Here is a 26,296-nt window from a genome sequence, read left to right as displayed (position 1 = left end):
AACCCCCTGAGATTCAGACAGCAGCAGGAGGAAGGCTTACCTTGGGCTGGCTGCAGTGGTTCCTGTTCCAGCTGCTGCCGTACCGTTTGCAGGCGCTTCCTGCCACTGAAGTAGGGTTGGCTCAGCTGTTTGTGCAGCATTTGCTGAGACTGGAAATGTGTTTGTTTAAAAATAGAGACTTTAAGTAACCAAACACTGATGTCCATCGGTTTGTAAACTGAGGCCTTCTGTTTTGGTACTAACTCTGCAGTTTGAAATCAACGTAACTTCACCCTCGGAAAATAAGCTTTATTTCAGCTGTACCTTCCTAGCAAAGTCTTCCTGTTTCAGATAAAACCCTTTCCTGGAAGGGGGAAGGGAAAATTAGTTGGTATTCCTCACACCAAGTTGGTAGGAGGAAAGTTAAGCAGCCTCGTTTTGTCCTGAAATCAAAAGCTGAAGTCTGGGAATTATTTATTAATTGTTTTCCCCTTAAAGATGGCAAAAATCTTACTGTGTGGAAGAGTTTGAATTCTATTTCCATTGCTGGTTGAGACTTCCAGACAGGGAGTTTGTGTAGCCACCCCCCAGGGCTGTTTGCAACACTGCAGAAGAGTTGTTGCTTTGTCTGTCAACACTTCTTATCCTGTTCCTCCTTCTGCACTCTGGAGCAGTTACCAGAAATTCTTGGGTGCTTGTGGTCTGAATATTTCTTCACAGTAAGCAAATGTGCTGGTATTGATCAGGAAAGCGGTGAAGATTAAAAATGTTCACGTTGCTGAAAATTGAACACAAACTTTTTTATTGTATGTGGAAGCAAAAAAGGGACTGATAGGTGAATGCATTAAGGATATGTTAAATGTTGTAGCAGGCTGTCTGCAGCACTTCTTAAATGGTAAGACTGGAGAGTGGTCTTAGAAACCTTAATTTGCTTTCTTACTTCTCTGCTCTTGAAACACTGTGAGGAAAGAAACTGAGACAAGAAAGGGTTGTGCAAGGTGGCCCGTCCTCTGTAAAAGCTCACATCTGCTAAATCTTACATGGTGAGTGCAAAACTCGCTTTGTTCACGCCTGTTAGCATCTGTAATGTCAGGGGTGTTTGTGAGAGGGGACGAGGCGTGGTGGTGGCTGCAGGTGGCTGTGTAGTTCCTCTCTCATCCCTTGGACCCAGCTCAGGGACCTCTGTCCAGCGAGTGCCTTGGCGCAGACATGTGAATCTTGCCTGTTGGGTGTCTGTGTTCATAGGCCCCAATGAAGGGACTGGTTGGTGAGGAAGAGTTGGTTTACATGTTAAATCAGTAACTTTATTTCCTTGAAATTATTTAAATGTTTAAAACGTTTGCATGTGTGTCAGGATTGGACGGGGGGGTCAGACACACTTGCAGATCTAGTTGCAGTGGTTCAGAAAGTTTCTGGCAACATCTCAACTGTGGTGTTCTGTTGGAGCCTGTTCCTGTCAGAAGTGGTGCCACAGAAGTGGCTGGACATGGATGCCCACAAAGCCCTGTAGTACTGGTGCCACTGCCCTCCCAAATCCTTCCACCTCCTCCTCACGTGGTCTCGCTCTGGTGTCTGTGCCAATTTTGTTATCAGTAACTTTTTCTCCCATCTGTAAAGGCATAAAATAAAACCAGGCTCAAAATGCAAATTCTCCATTAATTTTGGGAGCTTTTAGTACTCGCTGTGTTTCATTATAGTAGACTACTGTGTTTGCTGTATTTTATTTTATTTTTTTGTAACTGCAACTTCCTTTCCTTATGACAAGAAGGAGGAGGGTCAGTAGTTTATGCAAAGGCTCAATGTTTGTTACCTGGTTTAGAGAGATCTAGCTATGTTGCTTAGTTTTAAAGGGAGGAAAAGAGATCACTTGATCGGTCAGCAAGACCACATGACAAGCAGCTGAATGTAATTACGTGGGTAGGGTGGTTGTGTGGGGCTGGCAGCTTTGCATGTCAGTGTGAATTTTAGAGTTGTTATTCTGAACTACACTATTTTGTTTTTATTTTCTTTCTCTGCTGATACTACCCATAGATGAGAAATGGCTCTTTTTGCATGACTATGGTATTCAAGAGATCTGAACTGTGTCAGGAAACTCGTCACTGAAGTACCCTTGGAAAACTACAGATCCATTTGCAGGTGTTAAGCATAGGTATGTAAACACTTTCTCTTTTTTATTTATTTTCATAAGATTTATTCCGTTGTTTTCCTTGAGCTGACAGTTGTTGTAGGCCAACTGTTCCTCTGTTAAGAGCTGCTGTACTTTTGACAAACTGCCTGAAATACTTTGATTTTGGGAGACAGTTTAGCATTGCTGCATCCTCATGTTCTAGAGGGAAAAGTAAACTTAAAACTGGGAATTACGCTGGCTTATGTAAAACATAGGCTTTGGGTTTAAATGACAAAACTGCAGCTCTTTGGTATGTCTTTGGTCATTGCTTTTCACAAAGGAATCAGTCAGATTTAATGACAAACCTAGGCAAGTTAATAAGATTAAAATAAATGACTGCAGTGACCAGTGTGTGGGTTCAGTAGCCATAAGATGCCCTTTCTGGTCCCAAGTCATCAGCCTACATTTTCTTCTGTGTTAAGTCAAACTTGTTCTACGTTGGGAGGTGGAATTAGAGCTTTGATAATAAAGTGTACTGTGCAAATAACATTTCATAATACAGAACAAAGTAACTCAGTGTTTTTACATGTTGTACTGCTTGAACTTTTTTCCCCCTCTATTTATTCCTGTGTTCTCATTAACGTATAAAGATAAATTATACTTAATAAAACAGTCCTTTAGAATGGTGTTTTTTTAACTGGGTTCCGCACCAGCATGTTTATTCTCATGCATACTAAATGTATTGATGATAAAAGGAATAAAAATGGTGTGTTGCACAGTTGATTATCAAAAGCAGTTGCACTGGAAGGAACCATGAGAGTCCATCTATTTCACATTGCTTGTTCAATCAGATAGTAATGGTTTCAGTCTTTAATTATGGTAAAGGCAGTATGGGGGTGGGCTGTTATTACTGTGTTTTGTATCTTCTCTGGAAGAAACTCCAAATGTATTTGCCCATCTGACTAGGTCATTCCTTGCCACCCCAGGCATGAATTTGTAATCAGGCATCCCATCTAGACCATGTGTTTGACAGACAGTGTTTTTCTAATCATGAACCAAAACTCCAGCTTGGAGTTTGGCTGCAGATAACCAAGGAGTTGTTCAGAGAACAGAAAACAATATTCTCCTCTATTTCTGTGGGAATGTCACAAGGCTTTCCCAGGGTTTTAATTATTGTCTAGCACAGAGTATTTCAAGATGATTTTTCTAGTCCCGATCATCACCCCTTGACTTGTGTTTATGAGAATGAAGTGACAAATTCATAAATGCAGTTAAATAAATATGTTTCCTTGCTGTTTCCTTATAGACATCCTCAGTGTTTGAAAAGCTTATATAAAATAACTGGGAGGAAGGATTTTTATAAACATTGATGCTTGACTTAGTACCTTTTTTTTCTGTGCTGGATGGGTTGGTTGTCATAGTTGCTTCATTGTAATTTACTGTTATATAATGCTTTTCAATTATTGCATTGCATGTACATTTTGAATGTGTGTTACAGAAAATTTCTAGCATGTTTTAGGGTGGTGATTTCTAATAGTCTAAGTTATTTGAGGATTAAATTTTGATAATGTTGGGATTGTGTTGTATAGAGCAAAAGAATATTCTAGCACATGGGGCCCTCGCCATACTCCAAGTGGGTTTCAGTATATTTGCTATTTTCTAGCCTGTCTTTCATTTACAGCACTATCTTAAACAAAGCATCCTTAGTAATTAAGCTTGGTAAAGACAAACTAGGAGTCTAATTCAGCTGGAATTCTTTAAACATGCCACTAAGAATGGCATCAAAGAGAAATTGTAATTTGTCTCCAAAAAAAATTGAAAAAATATCAACAAAAATTCTGAAACTATACAAAATTAATGAATGAATTCCTGGAAGAAGATATGGAACGTATCCTAGTGGAATGAGGGAAATAATCGCTAGTCAAAGGGAAGTAGAAATAACTTTTTAAGGAGAAAAAGTTAGGAGTAACTTTTTCTTTGGTCTAAAATGTTTGACTTCATAACTAGGAAATAATACAGCTGCTGTTTCTGAATTTTGTTTAAATATTGTGTCATAGGGATAAAGTTTCTTTACAAAAATTCAGTTTTGATTCATTATGGTGCAACTGTTAGTATAAACTGAAGCAGAACTGAGATCTTGGTGAGGTGGGAATTCTTTGGGAGTGAGCGGATTGGTGTATGTTAGCTCCACTATAGGTACTGCAGCTGTACTGATTAGCACTGAGATTTTCTTTTTTCACATACTGAATTTGTTTTTACTAGAATGTCGTAATTGGATTTTTATTTCCTTTTATAGGAAATCGTATGCGCTGGTTTAAAAGCAAACACTGCAAGCCAAAGTCAGTCTTTTAATAGAAGATTAAACAACAGCACCTACTTTAACGAGTCGTTTCACACAGAACCTCTGTTAGACAGTACCATTGCATACTCCCAGTTTCTTGTGACTTGTGCACAGAAGTGTGTAGCTGAATAGATTCTTTCATACCTACTTACTCTTTATATCATATCTACTTACTCTTTATATCCTGTTTATCATTTTGGAGGTTTGATGCCTTTCTCAGTCATAATGCAGAATGTAAAAAATTGCAAATTGTTATATGAAGTTGGTTTGTCAGTTTGCATGAGCTTTTTGGATTCTTCATAAGTATGCAAAGTTTTATACTTAGTGTTAAATTAAGAAAATACAGTCCGAATCCTCTGTGGTATGAAAACTGCATACGCATTTCCTTGAGGCAGTTTTCTACAGCGAACTTGTGCTGCTTGGATCAATTAGAGCAGTCTGACTGGCAACTTATTTTCCTAGAATAACTATATATCTTTTTCTGGAACTTGGGTTATGGAGGTGGTTGTTCTGTAAGCTCAGTGCTGTTAAGTCATTTATTAGCTATAGCATAAACATTCTGAAAAATAACTTTAATTGAAGACTTCTGGGGGGAGTGGTAGGAAATTGCCTACTGTAGGTCAGTTAAAGTCAAAGTTGAGGACACTGTATGTCTGCATGAAATGTTACGAAAGAATTCTGCAGGAGGGCATCTACAGGATGAAAAGCTGGCAACAGCTGTCAGGTTGCAGTCAGGGGTTGCTCTGCAGGCATCTTGGGCCCTCCCTCAATCAGGGAATAACTAAAATAAATAGTATGGGCAAACTATGGCATTAGACTTGTGGTTCTTTTTGCTTTCCTTGCAGGGCTCATGCATATCTCCATGACAAGAATTAGTGTAAGGAATTCTAGTTTGCTGTGCCATTCATCTGAGCAGGCTTTGCTGTATATCAAGATCTAACTATAATTCACGCTGTAATATGGGATTCTGATCAGAGCGGTAAGATAAATAGTGTTGGCAACTCAGATTGGAAAACAGCAGGCTTTGTGAATGGAAGCTTTGTGTTGTGCAGTTCAGCCTGCTTAATCAGTGCTTCTTTTGAATTATCCCTTCCCTGAGGCTCTAGAAAAGAAGCTGTGCTAGGATACGAATTGAAGCAAATATTTTGCCAAGGCAGCGTCTGAATATTTTGGCAGACTGCAGAGCCTCAGTAGAAAGTTTGGACAGAGTTAATACCTGCTGCAGTTCTGGAGCTGTTCAAGTGAAAGATTTGTTGACTTGTTGAAAGTATGGGCTTATTTTTCAATTCTTGCAGTGAAAAAACCCCAACCTGTAGTTTTAGCTTTGCTTTGTTAGAAGAGTTGAAGAGTGATAATTTTGAGCCACAAGCGTGCTCCAAAATGACTGTGTCTTGCTGTCACAGATCAAGATTTCTGCTTTGCTGTCGCACATTAGTAATTTCCTGAAGAGAACAGGTCATGGCCTATTGAATACCGCCTGGCTCTATTTCAGGCAGAAGTGGTGTTTCATTATGTAATGGACAAGTTAAGTTATTTCTCACCTTTTCGTAGCATTTATGAAACATGGAAGCATCACATAGGCTTACTATTTCCAGACATGTTTACTAAAAAATCCTGCCCGGTACTGGCTGAAAATCTCTCTCTCAGACTGTAACTATTACAGGCTCTGAAATCAAAGGCTCAGTTCCTTTTTGAGACCTCTTAAGAGCAGATTATTCACAACTGACCTATCTCTCAATTTCTTTGAAGTGTCATGCTGCCAGCCTGCACTGTTCTGACTGTCTCCACATTGCAGTGGTTGCCAGCATGATCTGGAGTAGGCCCAGTGAGCTTGGCACCTGCAGGGGTGCTTCTGTCAAGATTTTATGACTTTTAAAAGTTTGGGAGAAGTGAGTGATAGCTGTGAGCCTCAGTTTTATCAATGTAGATACATCCTTCCATCTTTGTCCATGTACACCACTTTCCTGCTTAGCATCTCTGACTGTCCCTTGCATTTCAAGTCCAAGCACATTGGATTTGAGATTAAGGAGTAGAAGGAATAACCTTTTCTAGTTACTGGACAGGGATTTTCTCAACTGACAGTTTCCCTTGCTTTCCCCCAGATAGCTATACATTAGTTTGCCCTTTTTGCTACATCCATTTAAAAAACCCTTCTGATTAAATATTTCCACAAGTAACTTATTATTCCTAATGTCATGCCTGATATTCATAGATAATAGAGATTTTCCAGCTCACTAGAAATGGATATTGATTAGTTGTTCAGTCAATAACTTTCATAACCAGTAAGTTTTCTGAGGAACAGGATGTTTTCACTGGTGGCTGGAAGTGTGATCCGACACATCAGTCCTGCTCCAAAAGGCCACGATGCCTTGTGGTTAGCTCTTTCCATTTGGCAGGTGTAGACAGACTAATTTCTGATGAGCTTAAAAATCTTTGGATATTTCAATGTCATCTAAGTAACGAGAAAACTTTTAACTTCCCGAGGAATAAATAGCCAGAACAAAACGTAGGAAATGCTGTATATACTGTGTTTCCCTGTTAGTTATTGCTGAACTAAATCAAGTAACTTGCATCAAAAATAAGGACAATATTATAGAAAAGCAATAATACTAAAGAATGACAGAAGCTGCAAAAAAAAGTAACTTTTGTTGCATCTTCCCATCAAGTAGCAAGGAACAGAGTTTACCTCCTATGAAAACCAAGAGAAGCAGATATTTCACAATCCAAAGGATGGAAAGGTGGATTGAATTCTGCACTGAAATTCTTTCTTGCCTCACCCCTTTTTATGCTTCCCCACATCATGTTGGATGAATGATACAGTTTTATAGTCCCATTTGTATCATATTTTTGAGGGTTTCGCTTTTTTATAACAGTGACTAAGAGGTATCTTCAGGTTGTCTGTTGCCTGACCTTCTCCACAGACTTTAATTGACCTAATCATGATAATTTATTTTTGCCAGATTATTTCCCTCTAATGCAGCATATATCTTATATCCTTCATAAACTTGGCGGTGTGACCTTTTGGAGGATCATTATCTGTATTCCAGGTATCTGTCCTACAAAACAAGGTGGAAGGCAGCTGACAACTTCCCTGCCCTGGAGGAGAAAAAAAAGCTTCAAATATTTTCTTCTGGCTGTTTACAGTGTGTGCTTTAACAGGCTAAGAGCCTGGCCTGACTAATGTTTATTGCAGCCTACTGAATCACCCACATAGGCAGAGCATAAAAATACAATGCTTTCTTTATCATGAGTGCACGCGCATGGTTTTCCTGTGTCTCTTCATTCATATTCTAACTGCGCATATTAAATTGCTTCCTTTTCAGTTTTTAGATTTTTTGCCTTTTCTTAGTCCTTTTATTCTGCTTTTTCATGTGTCTGCTTATGCTAGCTGTCTACTGGAGATTTTTGTTATCTACAGGAAAACCAAACCATTCCTTAAAGAAATGCACAATTCTTATGATCCTGTGTGATTCTTACTATCTTCTCTTTTATCTTTCAGTGGCTATTTCTGAGGGCAGAAATAGAGGTGTACTCTTTTTCCTTACCCTTCTGGAGTTGTAAGTGTTGCTGAATGAGTGGATGGGCAAACTTCTGGATATTTCCCTCCTTCCATGAATACAACCAGCTTTGTGGGTAAAATTCTGGTGGCTGCTGTGTTGACTGAAAGAGTTGGAAACTCTGTAAATCTGTGTAAGACCGTCATTCCTAGTTCCTTGATACTCTCAAGAGCAGGTACAGTGTAGTGATGTGTTACAAATGTTAAGGTCAGGCTGTGGGTAAGCTATGGGCTGGGTCCCAAAGCGGTCAGAATTGTCACATTAAGGAAGGATGCTGGGCATTGCTCTGAATTTCCTGTTTGTAAGTTAGTGAAAAAGCATAGCACATTAACTTGTAAGGCATTGTGACTTAATGTATTTATTAGAGAAACAGTTGAATGGCTGAGGAGGGAATAAGTAGTATGGAGCTGTTTTAAAAAAAAAAAAAAATCTTTGCTTTATTTTTCCCAGACTGCTCTGGAGTTTATTCACATGGTAGAGATGTTTGCTTCACTGATACAACTTGAAAGCAGCTTCTGATGAGAGTTCAAAGAGGTAACTTGGGAGGCAAAAGCTCTCGTTGCCAGGAGGGGGACAGGTCCTCTGAGAGAGTTAAACTATTTTCATCAGCTACTGTTGCAAATCTTTATTTATCTACAGTATTTTCTTAACCATGAAGCATGAAAATGTTAGTAACTGATGAGGGAACAGAGATGGTGCTGTGCTTTTTGGAGAGAAGTTGAGACTGCATGGAGATCCTTCCATATGGATGATGTTAGAGTATCACCTGCCACATTCCTAGTTTTGTTTTCCATTTTTTTCCAGTTCCATGCTGCCTTCCACTCCTTTATGTAACTGAGCCATTCTTTGAAATTCAGCCTCCTTTTGTTGGTTTGGTTATGCTGAAATGCAGATGTAGTTGCAAAACTAACTGTTGTTTCCTTTCCTGGCTTCTCCATTCCCGGTTTCCCCTGGTTTTCTAGAAATGAAATCCAGAATCTGCTGTTTCCTTGCCTGGCCTGTTGTGCAAGGTTCTCACCACATCTGCAGACCTGTGTTGCTTCACTTATCCTTTTTGTGCCCCCTTTCTGGGTATGATTTTATGCTGGCATCTCCCATTATAACATTCTCAGAGTGCTTTGTGTGCCTGTCAATTCTTAACGTGCAAAATTCTGCACTTCTAGCAATGCTGACAGCTGATGGAGTGTCGTAGAGCACCTACAGCTGATAGAAGTGACATCAGCATTTGGAAGCTAAAGCCTCGCAGCCTATTTTTTTTTTTTAATGTATTTTTACAGACTCCTATATGTATCCTGAGCACCTTTAAAGTGACTTAGATCCTTCCAAGAAAGAGACGATCCTTAGACATTGACCCTACAATTCCTTAGAGTTCCTCTATAGTTGAAACTAAAAGGTCATAATGGTAAAATGTAAGTAAAGCAATTGAGAGTAACCAAAAGATAAATGCTCAGAGCAACTGAATCTCCTCCTCTGATTTCCTTCTTTTTATGTTACAGAAAAGTCCCAGAAGTTGCATAAAGTGTCATTTTGGCCAAAATTAAAGCAAGACAGGTCATGCATTTTCCTAAGAAAAAAATAGTGCAGCTCATAATATTTCATTAAAGTGCTTATTTATTAACGCTCTTCCCCCAGCGTAGCAGTTACTTGAGTTTATAAAAAATTGTTGTAGTAATTTGTTTATATTACATTTGTACCTATCTGGCAGCTTTTAGCCAAAGGCACTTCTAATAAAGTTTTGACTAGACAGGCACATTGTTTAACTCTGTCCCTTTTTTCGACAGAGCTGGCAAGTGTCTGATGGTGACCAGTTCTGCAAGCACTAAGGTGCTGCTGAAGCCTTAGAGCAGGGTGAGGCCGTTCACTACGCTTCACCCACGCTAGGCAAGAATGTGGTTATTGCTTTGCTGGAGTGTGATGGGAGTGCTGGTATGACAGCATTAGTGAACTTATTTCTTTGAGGTCCAGATCACTTTCTCAGTGCTTCTGCTGTAACAGATCAGGTGATGTATGAAACAGCTATTGAAGTTAGGTCTGTGTAGTACCCAAATGAGCGTTTTTATTATGAATTTACTTGCACTTGCATAATGACTAAACTTGTACAAATGCATTATTCCCTTGTACTTGTATTTACACATTGTCCATCAAGAGACCTGCAGTATCTTCCTTTTCTGTCTGTGTGGGGTTTGGACTCCTCTTCCCCCAATGCCCATGTCAACTCCTTTTAATCATGCAGCCTCACTTGCTTTTCAAGGATAAAGCCATATTTGTGGAATCCTTCATTTGCAAAGCGTTTTTGAACTCTAAATAGCATTGATGTTTTCATGGTGTATTTAAAAATATGACTCTATTATATATAAATACAGTGGAACCTTCTTAAGTAGACTGCTACTTTTTCGCCTGTTGCGCACTGCTCTTGCTGTGACAGATGCCAGGAGATGTCACCCCTTCACTGTGCTTGCTCTGTCTGTTGAGGGCTGGATCTCCATCGCAGGAGGAATATGCAGACTTCACTGCTACCTCTAGGACACAGCCTAGTGAATGTCCCACTATTCCAGTGGGGTCTGGTTTTCCCAAGCAAAGAAGACAAGGCCAAGACACAACTCATCTGTCTTTGTCTGTCAGATCTACCTGAAAGCTGAGTGACACTTTCAGAAGGTGGACCCTGTTAAAAGCTGTAACCCTTGAGTGTCTGCTGTCCATCCCCAAAAGGACGATGTGACGAAATCCTGTGGTATCTTAAAATATGAATTAATTATTGGTCTAATAGCTGTATTTTGGCAAACTTGAATTAGTATGCCTCTGTATAATTGTGTGGTATGGTACCATGTTAGTCACTGGCTTTATGGCTGGCTAGACTGCAGGTCTGGGATGCTGAGGTGATGTCCGAGTTATACAGAGAGTCATTTCATTTGGTATGAGGGGGAAGAGCGAGTTGAGTCAAACAAATGGTTTTGAGTAGTTCCATAGAAAATAGTGGCTTTGTTGCTCTTGGGAGGGCTGGCTAGGTGGTATAGTGTGGGGAGGGCAACCCCCCCTGCCCCAAAGCTGCTTCTCTGCAAAATGGGGTAGTGTTGCAGGTGTGGTCTGAAGTCATGTCACATGTAATAATACCTTATGTTCCAGTCTTTGCCAAAGAATAATTTTTCTCTTCTTTAGCAATCTGTGGTAAAGATGGCTTTCACTGTGGTACCCATGGGGCAACGCAGTGTCTTCCAGTCTGTACAAGAAAGAAAGAAAACAGCAGTTTACGTTAGAGACTGCTGTGTCCTCCTCAAACTGGAGAGAGAAGAAATGGAACTGAACAGCTGTGATCCATATACTCCATCGTTAATACATTTTTGCATGAAAACACTTGTTAGGAACAATGTAATTGTGTTAGGGCGTGTGGGTGATTTGGCAGATACTTTAGATCTGCTCCTGGGTAGGTCATGCACAAATCTCTTCTGAAATGCTGTTTGCCTCTAGGAATAAATGGGATGTGAACTATATAATTGCTTCCCAGCCATGCTGTCAGGCAGCACCCTCCTTAAACATGGAGACATGAGGCACACCTCTTTATCTCTGAGCACCCATCAACATGAATGCAAACAGGTGACACGTAAGCCTCTTGGCTGTGTGCTAAAAAGGTGGTGCTAGAAAAATACTCCTGCTGGAAGTACTATCTCCAGTGTGGCCTAACTATTCCTTTAGCAGTGTTTGGGGTAAGTGGTATACTTACTTTAAATTGATGTGCTTGAGGACTGTCTGATTAAGAGCATGTTCAGATTTCCTGAATTTTACACTCCGTGTGTGTGTGTACACATTTTGATTTGCAGCTCAATGTGGTGGGTTTTTTTTTTGGCTTGTGTTTTCATTTATTCATCTCTTTGTGCCTTCTTCCTCTTTCTTTCTCCCCTCCATTGGTTCTGTAGCAGCCCAGGAGTTGCATGTTTTGTGCAAGGCCAGTTAAGAAAGCATATTTCCTGTCCCCATACTGCACAGGGGAAACCCTGCATGCCAAGCTAATTTTCTTAATTTATACAGGAGCAACACTGCTGTAGTCTTGAATGTTTTATCACACAATAGGGTTGTGATATCTGCGTCCTGGAGGCAAAAATATGAGCCTGTTAGCATTGATGCCTGTTAATGTGACAGTACCTTGGACTAAAAAATCCACAGAACAAGAGCAGCACTTGCTTTGCAGAGCATCCCTTCTTAGCAATCCACGATCTGCACGTGTGTGTATGTGGAGGCTCCAGAGTGGCAGCTGTACAGGCTCAGCTTAAGTGATGGCTGTGGTGTTCCTGTCAGCAATGGAAAAGGCCCGTGGAGTTTTCCCAGCACTTGCTCATAGCCCCTGTCCATCCGCATGCTAGGCAAAGTGCAAAGCCAGAGCTGACGGGGATTTAAGGAGGGGTTTACAAAAGGCAAAACCCTGGTGGGCTTGATCTGGAGCCTAAAACTGTGTCCATCAGTGAATTTTTTTCAGCCAACGGGTTCTTACTCTTAGAAGCAAGATTTGGGAATGATCATTCTAAAATGAATTAGATTTCTTTTTTCTTTTGATGACCTGATGAATTCTAACTGTATCATCAATTTTTTTCTGATTCTTTCTTTTCTACCTCCCACTGTCCTGATATATGAGGTATAGAAATATGGAAGGAAGGACTGGAAGGTGCGAAGCTATAAAGCCTAATTTTAAAAAAAGCAAAATTGGAAGGAAAAAATGGGATGGGTTTTTAGTAACAGGGCCATGACTTTTAAAACTCCACAGCAGTTTTAGCTATGAATATGCTTTGCTGTGACTATATTCTTATTTCTGTTATGTGGAGTTGGATGTGTCTGGGCACTAGGACTGCAGGTCTCAGAAGTAGAGGGTGGAGATCACTTTTTAAATATTTGTACAGGGAGGAGGACAAGGCTTGAAACTGCTATGAAAATAGCTCTTTGCATGTCTCCCAGGATAGGTTAACTGTGCAGGGTTTCACAGGAACCACTCCCTGGAGATATTTGAATAATAGATTGACATTATGGGGTGCAGTGAAAGGTGTGTGCATTTCAAAACCCTAAGGAGAAATTTCCTTCTCAAGCAAATGCTTTAGAAGGCGTTTTTATGGCCTTCCTGTGAAGGACTCCTAGTCTTCTATTTGCAAATGGTATTTGTTACCAGCCTTATGGAGAATTGAGGTTTAAGTGGTCGGAATGATGTGGATTGTTTGTCCAAACAGATACTATACAGATCAGATATGACACTAGCAATGACTTTAGGTTTTACTTCCCCAAGGTCTTACCTTGACCTTTCTGTTTTAACCAGAGCTTTCACCCAGCTCTGTCCAGTGGAAGAGTGCAGCTGAACTGTAACAGCTCCTTATAGCTCCAAGTAAGAGCTGTAGTGCCCTTTCTTCTTCTGTAAGGTCTCGCACAGGGCACATGATAAATTAGCTTTCTTACAACATAAATTAGCAGTGATTAGGTGGCACTATCATTTGTATCTGTTATTAAAATATGTTCTAGGTATCTATAGCTAGTTAATAAAATACCAACAAAACAAGGCAAATACTTCTGTATAGGTGGAATGCATAGTAAAAGACATGAAGCTAGCTTGTCTTTGTATAAAATACTGGCCCTTAGATTTGCATTTAAGCCTTTCAAAGCAACAATTTATTTAGGAGTATTGAAGCTGAAAGAACTTGTACTTGAGCAGAGGGGGAGCCTACACAGCCCTTTGCCCTTGGAGAACATCTGAGGGTGAAAGAAACACTATATACAAGATGGAAGTCTAAATCCAATCCAGTCTTTAGTAAAAACCTCCTTGTTTGCTTTTAAAAATATTTTTCCCTTTCTTCTAGTGCATTTCAATGAAATGACTTTGTAGAGCTACAAGGTAGGCAATCTGATTTTACTTTTTTTTTTTTTTTCCCCCAGCAGGAGAGAGGATTTAAAAAACAAAAACACCCAAACCCCTCTTGCTGGTATGTATGAGTGTGTCTAATGGATCGGGGCTTTTAATTTCTTTTAAAAATGTTCTTACATCAGTGTGTGGCTGCCTGTTCAACTTGCTTACTTGAATACGCTGTTCTTTCAGACCTGTGTGGTGGTTGCAGGCCTGCAGCTGTGGTGTATTTATGTAAAAAGCTCACTGGTAACTATTACTGTGGGGTTTTTTTGTTTCAATCTTTTACTCTGTTGCAAAACTTTGTATTGGAACACAACAGGGGCAAGTGAATGAGCTGGCTGTGGTGTTGTAGTGAGTGTGAACTCTTGTCACCTAAAACGCTTTTCCTGCAAGGTTTCACTGTCGTTGATGGCATAATGTAAAATATGCCTTGTCTAGGGAAAGGGAGACTTCAAAACTGGAAATGGCAAAAAAGTATCAGATGCTTTCCACTGACTTTTCAGTTGGAGAGTATCTGGGTATAAATCTGACCATAGTCTGTGTTTGATCGTGGTAAGTCCAGTCATGGCTAAGTCGACTAATCACAGTTCTGTCTTTTAACCAAGAGCAGTATTAACATAAAGTTGAAGCTTTAAAGATTGTTATGGCTTTAGCTTAATGGTGGTGATTGACGTTCACATACTTGAGATAGGGAGTTTCTTCCAAACCTCAAGCTGTGAGTTGATACTCAAGAAATGAATTGGTGTTTTGCCATTGATGCAAACTACTGCACTGTTTGACTTGAAGTGAATAATTTTATCTAGTTCAAGCAACAAATAGTCCCAAAAATACTTATTTACAATTGAAACAGCAGGTTTTAAATTTTTTTGGTATTTTATTTCAACATCAATATTTTTTGTATTTCGGTGTCTTATTTCCCTCTTTCATAAGAGGCAATTTAATGCCAGTTTTATGTTGCTTTTAGAATGGCTATTTTGGGCTTATCTTTTCATGTTCATGTCTTTGAACACAACATAAGGCAGCTCTCTACTGTTTGTTTTGGGGGAAGAGAGGCTCAGTAGCTACTCAACAGAAAAGTACTAGTGCACTTACATCAGTCTTTCTAGTATATATGAAATTTGCCAGGGACTTTTGTTATATGTTGTAGCTGTTCCTGCACTTTGATCAGACTATATCTAATATGGTTATTTTTTCAAAGGCAACAGAAAGGATAGAGAGAAATTTCTTACATGTGTATGGGCCACAGGAAAACATGTGTGTTGTTTAATGGCAATTCAGGATCATGATAAAAACTTTAAAAACTTTGAAAATTGGTTCTCTAAACAAAAAAAAACCAACCCCAACCACAAAATGCTGCTTGGTTATTTTTTCTCCTCATATGAAAAAAACTTTTTCAGGACTTAAAAATAACTATTACGATAGAAAATGATTGTCGTTTTTATTTAAATATAGTGGACAGTCTCCAAAAAAATTTTTTTGCATATGTTAATAATGTCACAATGACTGTGAGGTCAGAACTGCATTGCTGGTGTGTTGACATAACTTTTGCCAGCTTCCATGCAGATTAAAAACAGTTCTGCAGTTTATGTTCCAGATGTCTTGAATACTTTGACCTTGATTTTCAGTCTTTTCTGAAGAAGTTAAAATTGTGTTGCCTTCTTTTTCTAGTAAGAGGAATGTAGCAAAATTAATTCTGCACTTTTTCAGGTACAGTTGAATTCCATATTGATAATTAGCATAATTGAGAGTTTAAGGTGAAACCAGTGTAGAAGCATACAGAACTGGTCTCACTGCTGGATGCTTTGTAGTTCAGATAGTGATTTGTATTTAAACACTTGTCAAAAGAAGCCTAGGCAGAGTTGTTGACTAACGAATCCTTTTTGCTTTGCTTTTTAAGGTGTCTCCTGAATTATCACTATGTCTGATGGAGACTATGATTACCTCATAAAATTTCTAGCACTTGGTGATTCTGGAGTAGGAAAGACCAGCCTTCTTTACCAATATACGGATGGCAAATTTAATTCCAAATTTATCACAACGGTGGGCATTGACTTTCGGGAAAAGAGAGTGGTGAGTTTTCACAAAGAGTGTGTTGCTTTAAATGGCATCTGTCTTGGTGATGGCTAGAATCTGTTTTTTAAAAATGTGACCTGCCGATCCTTACATGTAGGCATGCAATCAATAGTTACTGTGCACTTAATCTTGTGACAGGGAAGTGATCTCATTTTACCTGGTTATTTTTGTTGTTGTGTGTTGTCCCCCCCACTTCACCCAAAGTTAAAGTAAGAAGAGCTGATTCTAAGGAACTACTTCTTTACTGCTCAGCAAATATTGATGAGTGTACCTACTTTGTGAGTTGTGCACATAGTACCTGGAGTAGGACTTCTATTGTTGAACTCTGATCAAGGATTGGGCTGTAGTAAAAATGGTTTTGCTGTTTGTGAGCTGAAATGGCTAGTGAACAAAGACTGCAATGTAGATTTTAAAATTGTTTTAAAACGTGAATGAAATTGGATAGCATGGTACATGGAGCTGATCTGGCTTCTCTATCAGAGAAGAATTGTGAAGAAATAAGGTAGGTGGGTTTGGGGATTTTTAACCCCTGAATTGTTATTAAACTAGGCAAACATACTTTTGATATGAAGCTGCGTTACAATAACCAATTGATGCTAGTCCTTACTGTACTGAGAAATTGAGTTGGCATAAGTTTTGGGGGTTTTTTTTTTTTCATTCTTACGTAGAAGTATTAAATGCCTTTCAGTGTAGTCTGATGATTTCCCAAGTGTCCATCAGTCTGGATGGTGTAATAGGCATTGTGCAGGCTGGCTTTTGATGAATGACATGCACCACAGTAATGTAAGGAGTAAATATCTTAATGAATGTGAAACTGGTCTCCTGAATGTTAGTATTCCTTCTGTGGTGTAGTAAACATGGTGGGTTAACTTGATCAGCATATTTGATAACTCAGGATAAGATTTAGGTTTCACAACCTGATTCATATAATCCACAAATTCAGCAGATTTATGTGTCTCTAAAGGTATCTTTGTAACTCTGGTAATCTTAGGTACAACGACAGTTGAAGGTAAAGAAGACAACCTAATGTGGAGTGTTCTAAACAGGAAATGAGTCTATTTTTATCTGATCCTTACAAAGCTAACAGATGCCCTTAATTATATTTTCATGTTGAATAAACTTTTCAGCTTTTATTGTTATCATCCAATTTCTGCTTTTTAAGCTATGATATGATAAGATCTACCCTCGGCTCTTTTTCAGCAATCTTTTGGCAGCTAAGAAGAGATGTCATTATAAGTATATTCTGTTTTGCTAACAGCGTTCTGTTAGTGGTACAAATGTACTGCCAGATTGCATGATTTTATTGTTGCTTTCTTATAATTACATTTTAATTTGAACAGGGTACAAGATAATCGCAAAAAAGAGAAAATCAAAATACTAAAATTAAGCTTGTCTAATGAAATGTAATGGCCACTCTAAATATCTGTGTGGAGTCCCTGGTCTATTGGATAATGTTTTTCCAGTTTCACTTTTTCCCTTATTTTTAAATATTCAATTGGATGAAAAATTAAACTGCAACCCATATTACTTTTGTCTTATAAAACAGAGGGGTTGAGTTGTAGTTGGGATCTTTTCATCAGCAATGCTAGTTTTGCTGCATTTAATGACTTTAAATGTCAGTTATATTGTGTTCTGTAGAGACTGGACTGTTAACACTCAGTCTTGCAAATTTTTACCTTTTACAGGTGTATAGACCCAATGGGCCAGATGGCATTGGTGGCAGAGGACAGAGGATACATCTTCAGCTCTGGGATACTGCAGGGCAGGAAAGGTATGTTCCACCCCCCCACCTAGCAAGTAAGGCAGTTGTCATCAAGCTAGATGCAAATGGAACCAAGTACATTAATTCCCTTTATTGATTGTTACATTTTAATTGTAGGACCCAAGATGTGAAAGTGCACTTACCTCGATTTTAGCAGTGATGGAAACTTTCCTATGAATACCCATTAAATTACAACTGTAATTTACAGATGTAGACCATTAAGACTGTAATTGTTGCTTTTTGTCTTTTGGAAACTCTCGGCTTATTTTTTTTGTGGTCCACGCATATAGATGCTTTTAAAGCTTTTTTTTTTTCCCCCCCCTTTTTTCCTTAAGTTTCTGTAAATATGTTGAGGTCTTGGGAAAGTCAGACAGGTGAAATCACCTCAAAGGATTCTTTTCTATTTGTCTATCAAAAGACTAGCATCCTAGTGGTTGATAGTCTTAAAATCAAGCACTGGTGTGTATAGGGGGCAAATTTCTGTTCAAGGATTGAACTTCATTCTTATTCTAATTTCTGAATCTTGATCAAGTCATGCTTTATAGTAGAAGACTTTATCTAAAGCTCTCACAGTCAAGTGAACTGTCTCCTTCTTTAGGCCTTGATTAGACCGTAGTAATGTTAGCAATTCCTGTTGCAGTCCCTACATCAGCAAAACATTTATGATGAGTATTTCATTCTAGTTAATTCAGTCTTAAGTTACCTCAGTTTTATGACTGTATGCAATTATATTTTCAAAGTAACTTGTCAGATGAGCCAACTAATTTCACTTTGCTGGTCCAGGTTTCGTAGCTTGACAACAGCTTTCTTCAGAGACGCCATGGGGTTTCTTCTGCTATTTGATCTGACAAATGAGCAAAGCTTTCTGAATGTCAGGAACTGGATAAGTATGGCTTTTCTTTGTTTTTTCTTTTTTTCTTTCTTTCTCCCATGGGTGGGAAGGGGGCTGTGTTTGTAAATATGGAGTCTCACTGAGAATAGAACTGAAAATACTTGTTTTATAGCTTTCAGTAAAAGAAAGTAAATGTTGCATTCATAATTGTAAGAGCTGGTAGTGGTAGCTTCCAGCGTTCTACCTGAAATTCAGCTTTGCTACTGAACTTGAATCTTAGCCTACATAAAAGCAAGCTGGGAGAACGTCATATCCCTGGCTCTGGTGATCTTCAGTAATTTAAGTGTGTGAAAGCCAATGCAAAACTCTATTCTGACTCATCTGAAGCTTTGTCAGCAAAACTTAAGGGAAGGCAGATGTTACTAGGCTGGTATATCTAGGTGAAGGAGTTCCCAAACTGCATCATCTATCAGGGGAGGGAAGTATATCTTTTACTGGCAGCTCACTGAAGATGCTTGGTGAGCATGATTCAAGCTACAAATACACAGCTTCTGTGTTTACTTTGTCAGGCTTCTGCTCCCCCGACTTGTTCCTTGGCTTTTTCACTGGGTACATGGTAGTGGATGTCCAACTGTTCTCTGGCTCCTCAGTGTCATAGCAGAAGTCCTGTGAGATAACAGAGAACATACCTGTTTTCTGTCTTTCAAAGAGTCATTTTCCTGAAGGGCTTTGTGACCCTGAAATGTGGTAGTGTTCTTACTAAGCTTTGTGTGTGACAGTAAGTTGTAACCCCTATTCATGTTGTTGCGGTTAGGTCAGCTACAAATGCATGCATATTGTGAAAACCCTGACATTGTATTATGTGGAAACAAGAGTGATCTAGAAGACCAAAGAATGGTGAAAGAAGAAGAGGCTAAGGAACTTGCAGAAAAATATGGGTAAGTAACTTCCTTCCAGTTAGTGCTGTGTTTAAAGCAGAATGAAATGTCTGTAATGGCTTTTCTGTATACTGAAAGGTTATTGTGTGAGCATTGTAGAATGCTTAACTGCCCGGCATCTTTTTTTCTGTCAGAGATTAATGTTTTCTGCATTGCCTAAAAACTCATACTTAGTATTGCAATAATGTTGCACTGGAGACTGGTTAATCTTCTTCTTTCCTTGGCAGTAAACAAATAAATTTTCATAAACATTCTGGAAAAGAGATAGAATGAAGCTGGAGAGGCAGGTGAATGATGGGGGTCTAATTCCTTGCTCTTGCCTGTGCTGAGGCTTTCTGTAGGGCAGAGAAAACCCAGGTCACTTACAAAGTGAAATCCAGAAGAGCATTTGGTGAGGTGATGAGTGTCACATCAGATTTCAGGGGAAACAAAAATATCACCACACAATAATGCCCTAATTTATAAGCTGAGTTGTTTTACAGAAGTTTGTTGTAGGGCAGCCTACAACCTGTCTCTGGCCTGGCCATGGAAACATGCGGCCTCAGTTTCTTTGAGAGCTTTGGGACCCGTTCACCAGCGTTCAGAGAGTCTGCGTAGAGAGTGCTGGGTTCCTGCAGAAGAGCAGTTCTGGTCCAGACCACAGTTCCCCAGTTCTCTGTCCCCTCCCCATTCACTCTTCCCTCAACTGTTCCAGCAGGTTTGTTAGGACTGTACCTTAGGTGAATTCATAGTGACTTAGCCTCAAAGGCATCAGCTGTGTTTTCTTGCAGGCATCTGGACTCTCACAGACTCCCAGGGAGTCTGAAAACCGAGTCAGACCAGCAGACAGACAGCGCAGCCTTGCCCTTCACCCCTCCCTGCAGTCACAGGTCATGTGTCCCTAAAGGAACTGTGTGAAATCTTTATTCCTATCAGACACTAGTTAATCCCATAGTACTCTTAGACCCCTTTAACTCTTCAGTGGGTCTCATCTCTGGATTACATTTGCATTTCAGTGTGGATCAGAAGTGCACTTCTGAAGCAAATCTTCTGAACCATTTATTGGAGTTGATTCACATAGTGGAGCAGCTTTCTAGCATGTGAACTGGATTCCTTCTCAGTTGAAAACTAAACTAGATGATGTGTTCCAGCCAGTAATCTGCATTCAGTCCGGGGGAAGAGATTAGTGCTGGTCCAAAGGAAAGCCCATAAAACATGCACAGTGTGAACACGAGGCCCTCAGTGCTAACTGCCCTGTTCTGCAGGTCTAGTCCTGTTGTGCTGTGCTGTTTCTTATCACATAGTCACAAATTAGCTTTCCTTGACCTCAGGGAATCATTGGAGGCAAATCAGAAGCAATCTGTCTATTAGAGACAAACTGGTTTAGTGCAATATTACCTTCTTTCTTTTTCCTTCTCCTGTGAAAATGCTTGCTTGAAGTCCATGTCACACAGACAACAGCAAGTGCATATGGTAGCTGCTTGTGAAGGAGCAAAAACTTCTAAACAGCAGCAGATGGCATGTAGTCATTTCTTAAAAGATCTGAAAGAGATCTCTGTATGTGACTTCTGGAAATAATTCATGAAATATTCATCTTTGTGGCTGAAAATACTAACTTAATTTAGGAATAGGGAGCTAAAAGTCAAAGTAATAGATCACGTTCAGTCTATAGGTGGTTACAAAGTTCTCTGCCCTGTAGAGATGAGACAGGATAGCTGATAGGGGTCACTTGCTCCTGAGAGGAAGCAAGATAAATCCTAGTGGAGTGAAGAGCGTGAGATAGTGAATATCCTCTTTCTGTGGAAAGGCCTTGTACTGGTAAGCGATGTATTTTGAAAATGATTGCAGGACACCTACACACTGAGACAGAAAGTTAATATTTTGACAGCTCATTGAATCTTGCAAGTTAAGTAAGAAATCTTAAAGTTATGAAGTGATTGTATCAGTCACTTGAGGAGTAGCACTAATGTAGCACCACCCTGTGGAGAGCAGCGAGCACAGAAGGTCGAAGCCTACAGACCCACCATTGAAACATCCTGATCCACAACAATAATGAAAACTAGCAATGTATTTTCAATACCAAGGTGCCCAGAAACTTTTGTTAACAAAGACATAGGTAGTCTGAGCACTGAGATTATGGGTTTTCTAATTTATTTTTTTCATGTAAGAGTTTAGAGTTGAGGTGTCAGCAGAAGAAACCCTTCTGTAGTGATAAGAGTACCACATTAGGAGTCTTTACTGCCTTGCCTGCAGGGGAGCGTCCATGCTAGTATTCTCTCTCTTGCAACAACTCCCTAGATGATGTAGATAGAAATATGTAAGGAGAAGACTTATGCACACAAGGCCATATAAAGTAATTGCATCTCTTGTGGGGAACAGAGCTGAAAAAGCTGGACCTCTGGAGCATAACTTTGGGAACTCATACTGACCAGTGCCTCTGTAAATTGTGGACTCCATGATGTAAATTAAAGCTTATGCTTCTGCCCTACTTACAGAGCCAGCTATTTCATTAATTTCTTTTGCATTTCAGACCACTGAATACTTAGTGTCTTTCTGCTATGGAGTAGCAGTAACAGCATTTGTGTGATTTTTAAGTATGTGGCAATAATCGTGTATTGGTTTTTCTCCTATGAATATAAACTCTGTGATGTAAGCTTGTGTTTTTTGTCTTCTACAGAATACCGTATTTTGAAACCAGCGCAGCTAATGGGAATAATGTAAGCAAAGCCATTGAAACTCTGCTTGACCTCATTATGAAGCGCATGGAACGGTGTGTGGATAAATCCTGGATCCCAGAAGGGGTAGTGCGCTCCAATGGGCACAGCTCTACAGAACAACTGAACGAGGAGCAAGAAAAAGGCAAATGTGGCTGTTAATTCAGTTACAATCAACTTCAATGCATATGATATAGTACAGTTGCAGCTTAAGTGTTTAACTTATGGACAAATCACACTGTGTAGTTATTTAGTTATATTAATTCTTGATACTAATTTTTGGTTTTTTTCCTCTCAAACAACATTGAGCTTTGCTTGCGAGGTATGCAGTTTGATAGGACAGAGGTTTAATTTGGTGTAGCACTGGATATTCCTTTAAGTCTCTACTTTAGAGGGGAGGGAAGGAGAGGAATTTTCTTTACCAAATTTAGAAACATCCCTCTGTATGGGCAGTGAGAAAGGGTAGCTTTCTGAATTGACGGATTTTCAACTGCCCTCTGAAGACTCTATTATCTACACAGACTAGGCATTTAGATTAGGTACTGTGATAGCTCTTAGTCTCTACTAACAGCAAGCTTAGCAACATGGTTCTTGGTTTTAAACAGAATCACTTAATCTTTTCATCAATCAATAACAATCTTAAAGAGCAAATCCTGTGTTTTCCACAAGAACCTGCAAGTGTCTTTTCCTTGCTCTCTCAAACCATCAGTTTTTAGTGATGAAAACCCAAAGAAAGCTATTCTGTGTAGAACAAAAAACTACAAAGAAGCACAGGAGTGCATATGTAGAGCACTTTGGGTATGTCATGAAATTGAACATGTAAACTACAACTGTACTATATAAAATATATTCAACGCAGGCTATGAGACCTCCTGACGTCATTTGAATTTCTAGAACATGCATATACATATATTTATATGTAAATGGCATAACTGTACATCTGTTACGTTTCTTTTCACCACTCATGTTTTAACAGGAATGTAGGGCAACCTAGTTGTCAGCAAAATTTCATCAGAGCTAGTGCTTTGCACTGAATTTGTTTTACCAAACACATTTGGAATGTTTCTTCAAATTTGGATTGAAAAATGAATTATGATTTTCTTCTGGTGAGATGCAGCTAAGATACCAGTTCTGTCTAGATTAGTACTTCTATAAATCTATAATGCTCACTTTATTCTGCCAGCCTTTGTGTCCTGTACATCTTGGTTATCATATATTCACTTATGTCTTGTTAATATCTTTTAGGTTGTCTTTAAAAAAGAATAGAGTTGCTTTTTGATCGTTTTTATTTATTCATACAACCTAAGGAACAATCAGTATTTTTGGGGTCATTTTCCAGACTGATTTATAAGATGTGCCTACTAAACTGTTTTCTACCCTGGCAGAGGTGGTATAACTGTAAGGTATTGCCACTTAAAGTCATAAGATGCCAAATAGAGTCTTGATACAGACTTTCCACAGCAGTTTGTTTACAAAACTCCGAAGTTATTACTCCTTTAGAAACTATGTATTTATTTAATTAAACATTCTAACTACTGCAATTTCAGGCAAGCATTGATACCAGTTGTGAAGATGAACTGCAGCATAACAAATTTTTTGACGGACCAAAAATGTTCCTAGAATAGGAGCTAATAAAAAAAAAAATGTAGCCTCTGATTATATTAATAATACAAGTGTTAAAACTTGGTTCTTAAAATATTTTACAAAGTAATGCATTGTTCTTTAACAAACACAACATGTAAATATTAGATTTTTATCACAGCCTACACAGAATATTTTAAAAGTGCAATATAATTTGACTGCTCTAGGGCTAGGACAGAGATGAAAGCAATTTATATTGAATAAATATAGGAGTTTTTTTCTACTATACAATAACAAGATTCTAAAATACTTGTGGACCCGAGTTACTGTAGTTTAACTCAGAGTGCCTTTTGAAGTTACCATCATGTTTCTGACCAGTAGAGTATCAAACTCTACTGTAGGACACAATACTTTTCAATATACTTCAGTGTCCGAATTTCTTTTAATGTAACTCTTTGCTTTTCAGAGGGTTGCAGTGGAACTTTGTCATGCATTAACTTTAACGGGAGTTTTTGTGCTTACAGCTCCATCTAGTTCCTGAAAATATTAAAGATTATTGCAATCAACTACTGAGCTAAGTGACTACTGAAATGGTGTAAAAATATTTTCTTTTGAATACTTATGTTTAAATTGGATATTGGATATTAAATATTAAATACTGAAACTGTCATATATTTGTCATGCATATTATATTCAATTATTTACCGTATAAAGAGTGTCTACATAAAATTGCTTTGATGTCAGCCTTTGAAATGTGCCGTAAGATTTATCTGGTTGAATTATTCTGTGACAACTTTTGTTCCCTTTTTAACTCTCATCCCAGTCATGATAAATGTTTCTTGTCAGTGAATTACACTATTCTCACTAGTCTAGCAGTGTCTTTAAAAAACAACCAACCAAAGAATTCTTATGTGGTAAGATACTGTTATTTCAAGAAAAGTTGTTCCCATACAGTGTCAGATTAAAATGTTGATCTGTAATGGAACAAAGTTGTGGAAAGGATTTCCATTATGATGATTTATCCCAGGATTTCTTTTTAATATAAAATAGTTAAACATTCCTGATCTGAACCTCGTCAGCATTTGTTGAACTGAATTGTAACATTTCCTGTTGTCTTAGTTCAATATCAGTCTGTGTCCTTCTGCACTGTCCCTACGTGTTGTGGTTTTTTTAGTTCAAATGCATCTAAAGTTCTCTTCTGTGACCTAGGTCGTACTTGATTTTCCCCTCTTGCACCGACTGAGCCAGTCAGCTGGAGGCCTGATGCATCCTGGGTGATGCCACAAGGAACTCAAACCCATAGAAGAAAATAGAGGCAACACTTCTGTATTCATAAGATATTCTCAAAGCTGCTAATGTGCACGTGTAGCATGTTCAGAACAAAGGGAATCAAGCAGTACATTTTGTAAAATCTATTGCTCTACAAAGGTAAGGAGCCTAATTTTTCAGAACAGCTGATTCCATCAAGAGCAGTGTAGATTACCAGGTAGGTTATGATATGCTGGAGGACACAGCTGCTCTTCAGAGGTTCCTTGACAGGCAAGAGAAGTGAACGGAACTAAACCTCATTAACAAGGGCAAGTGTGACTGAGTATTCCATCTAGGTTAGAATAACCCCGTGCAGTAGTACTGGCTCAAAAAACATTTTGCAGAAAAGGGGATGGGCATCCTCTTCAAAAGCAGGTTGACCAGGAACCAGAAGTGTGCCCTTGTGGCAAAGGCAGCCAACTGCATCTGGGGCTGTATTAGTAAAATGAAGCCAGCAGGTTGAGGAAGCTTCCCTTACATTCAGTAATTATAAGACCACATCTGGAGTTCTGTGTCCTGTTTTGGACGCCCCAGTAGAAGAAAGACATTGACATACTGGAGTGAGTCCAGCAGATGTTACTAAGATGAGAGGGCTGGAGCACAAGGGGTGGGAGGAGAGAGAACTGGGTTTGCTTAGCTTTAAGAAGAGAAAGCTAAGGGAGACCTTTCTGCTGCCTTGAACTGTCTAATGGGTGGGTATACAGAAGATGGAGCTGGGCACAGGGATAGGAAAGAGGCAGCAGAGAAAAGTTGGTGTATAGAAAATTGTGATTATATATTAGGAAAAAATTGTCACTGTACAAGTAGTCAGGAGCTGAGGAGGGTTATGGAATCTCCATCCTTGAAGACACTAAAAACTCAACTAGATGTGGCCCTGAGCCACCTGGTGTTAATTTGTCCTGCTTTGAGCAGGACTTCAGTCTAGATGACCTCCAGAAGTGTCTTCCAACCAAAATGATTGTATGCTCTGGGAACCTGATCCTGCAAGTGCACATGCCTGACAGTTCTTTTATATGACTGTATATGAGAGTTCTTTTACTTCTGTTAGGAAACTTGGACAAGTATGTAAATATTTGCAGGCCAGAGATTTGCTATGAGTTTAAGATACTGAGTTGAGATGTTTGGTGAAACAATTCTTGCTGTGGTGATTTCTGTCAAAAATCAAATAAATGAGCCACTCAGTTTGCTGCAAAACCTCTTCCAGTGAGGCAGTTCAGCTGGATACCTAATTCTGTCTGTGAATAACTGTT

General features: G+C 39.0%; 2 protein-coding genes across 6 annotated transcripts in view; both read left to right on the top strand.

Annotated features, from left to right (window-relative positions):
- CCPG1 (cell cycle progression 1) overlaps positions 1–9,734 on the top strand; it is a 53,942-nt gene extending 44,208 nt beyond the window's left edge. The window contains exons 10-12 of one of the 5 annotated variants that reach the window (XR_012624915.1): positions 2,011–2,128; positions 7,927–8,056; positions 8,435–9,734. The gene's annotated coding sequence lies outside the window, so the exon portion shown is untranslated. Of the gene's footprint in view, positions 1–2,010; positions 2,129–5,272; positions 5,407–7,926 lie in introns of all 5 variants that reach the window. The other 4 variants (XR_012624914.1, XR_012624913.1, XR_012624912.1 and 1 more) reach the window with 4 other exon arrangements.
- A 6,042-nt stretch (positions 9,735–15,776) lies between these two features.
- RAB27A (RAB27A, member RAS oncogene family) lies at positions 15,777–24,889 on the top strand. Its single transcript, XM_074837834.1, has 5 exons — positions 15,777–15,929; positions 17,618–17,703; positions 18,478–18,581; positions 19,341–19,464; positions 22,121–24,889. Exons 1-5 carry the CDS (start codon positions 15,777–15,779, stop codon positions 22,317–22,319), a joined length of 666 nt encoding a protein of 221 aa, XP_074693935.1. The 3' UTR covers positions 22,320–24,889.
- The last annotated feature ends 1,407 nt before the right edge of the window (positions 24,890–26,296 follow it).

The sequence above is a fragment of the Strix aluco genome, chromosome 12, assembly GCF_031877795.1.
Source record: "Strix aluco isolate bStrAlu1 chromosome 12, bStrAlu1.hap1, whole genome shotgun sequence".
NCBI classification, from domain to species: Eukaryota; Metazoa; Chordata; class Aves; order Strigiformes; family Strigidae; genus Strix; species Strix aluco.
Note: the sequence above shows the minus strand (reverse complement) of the source record. Positions and strands in the feature narration are given on the sequence as shown.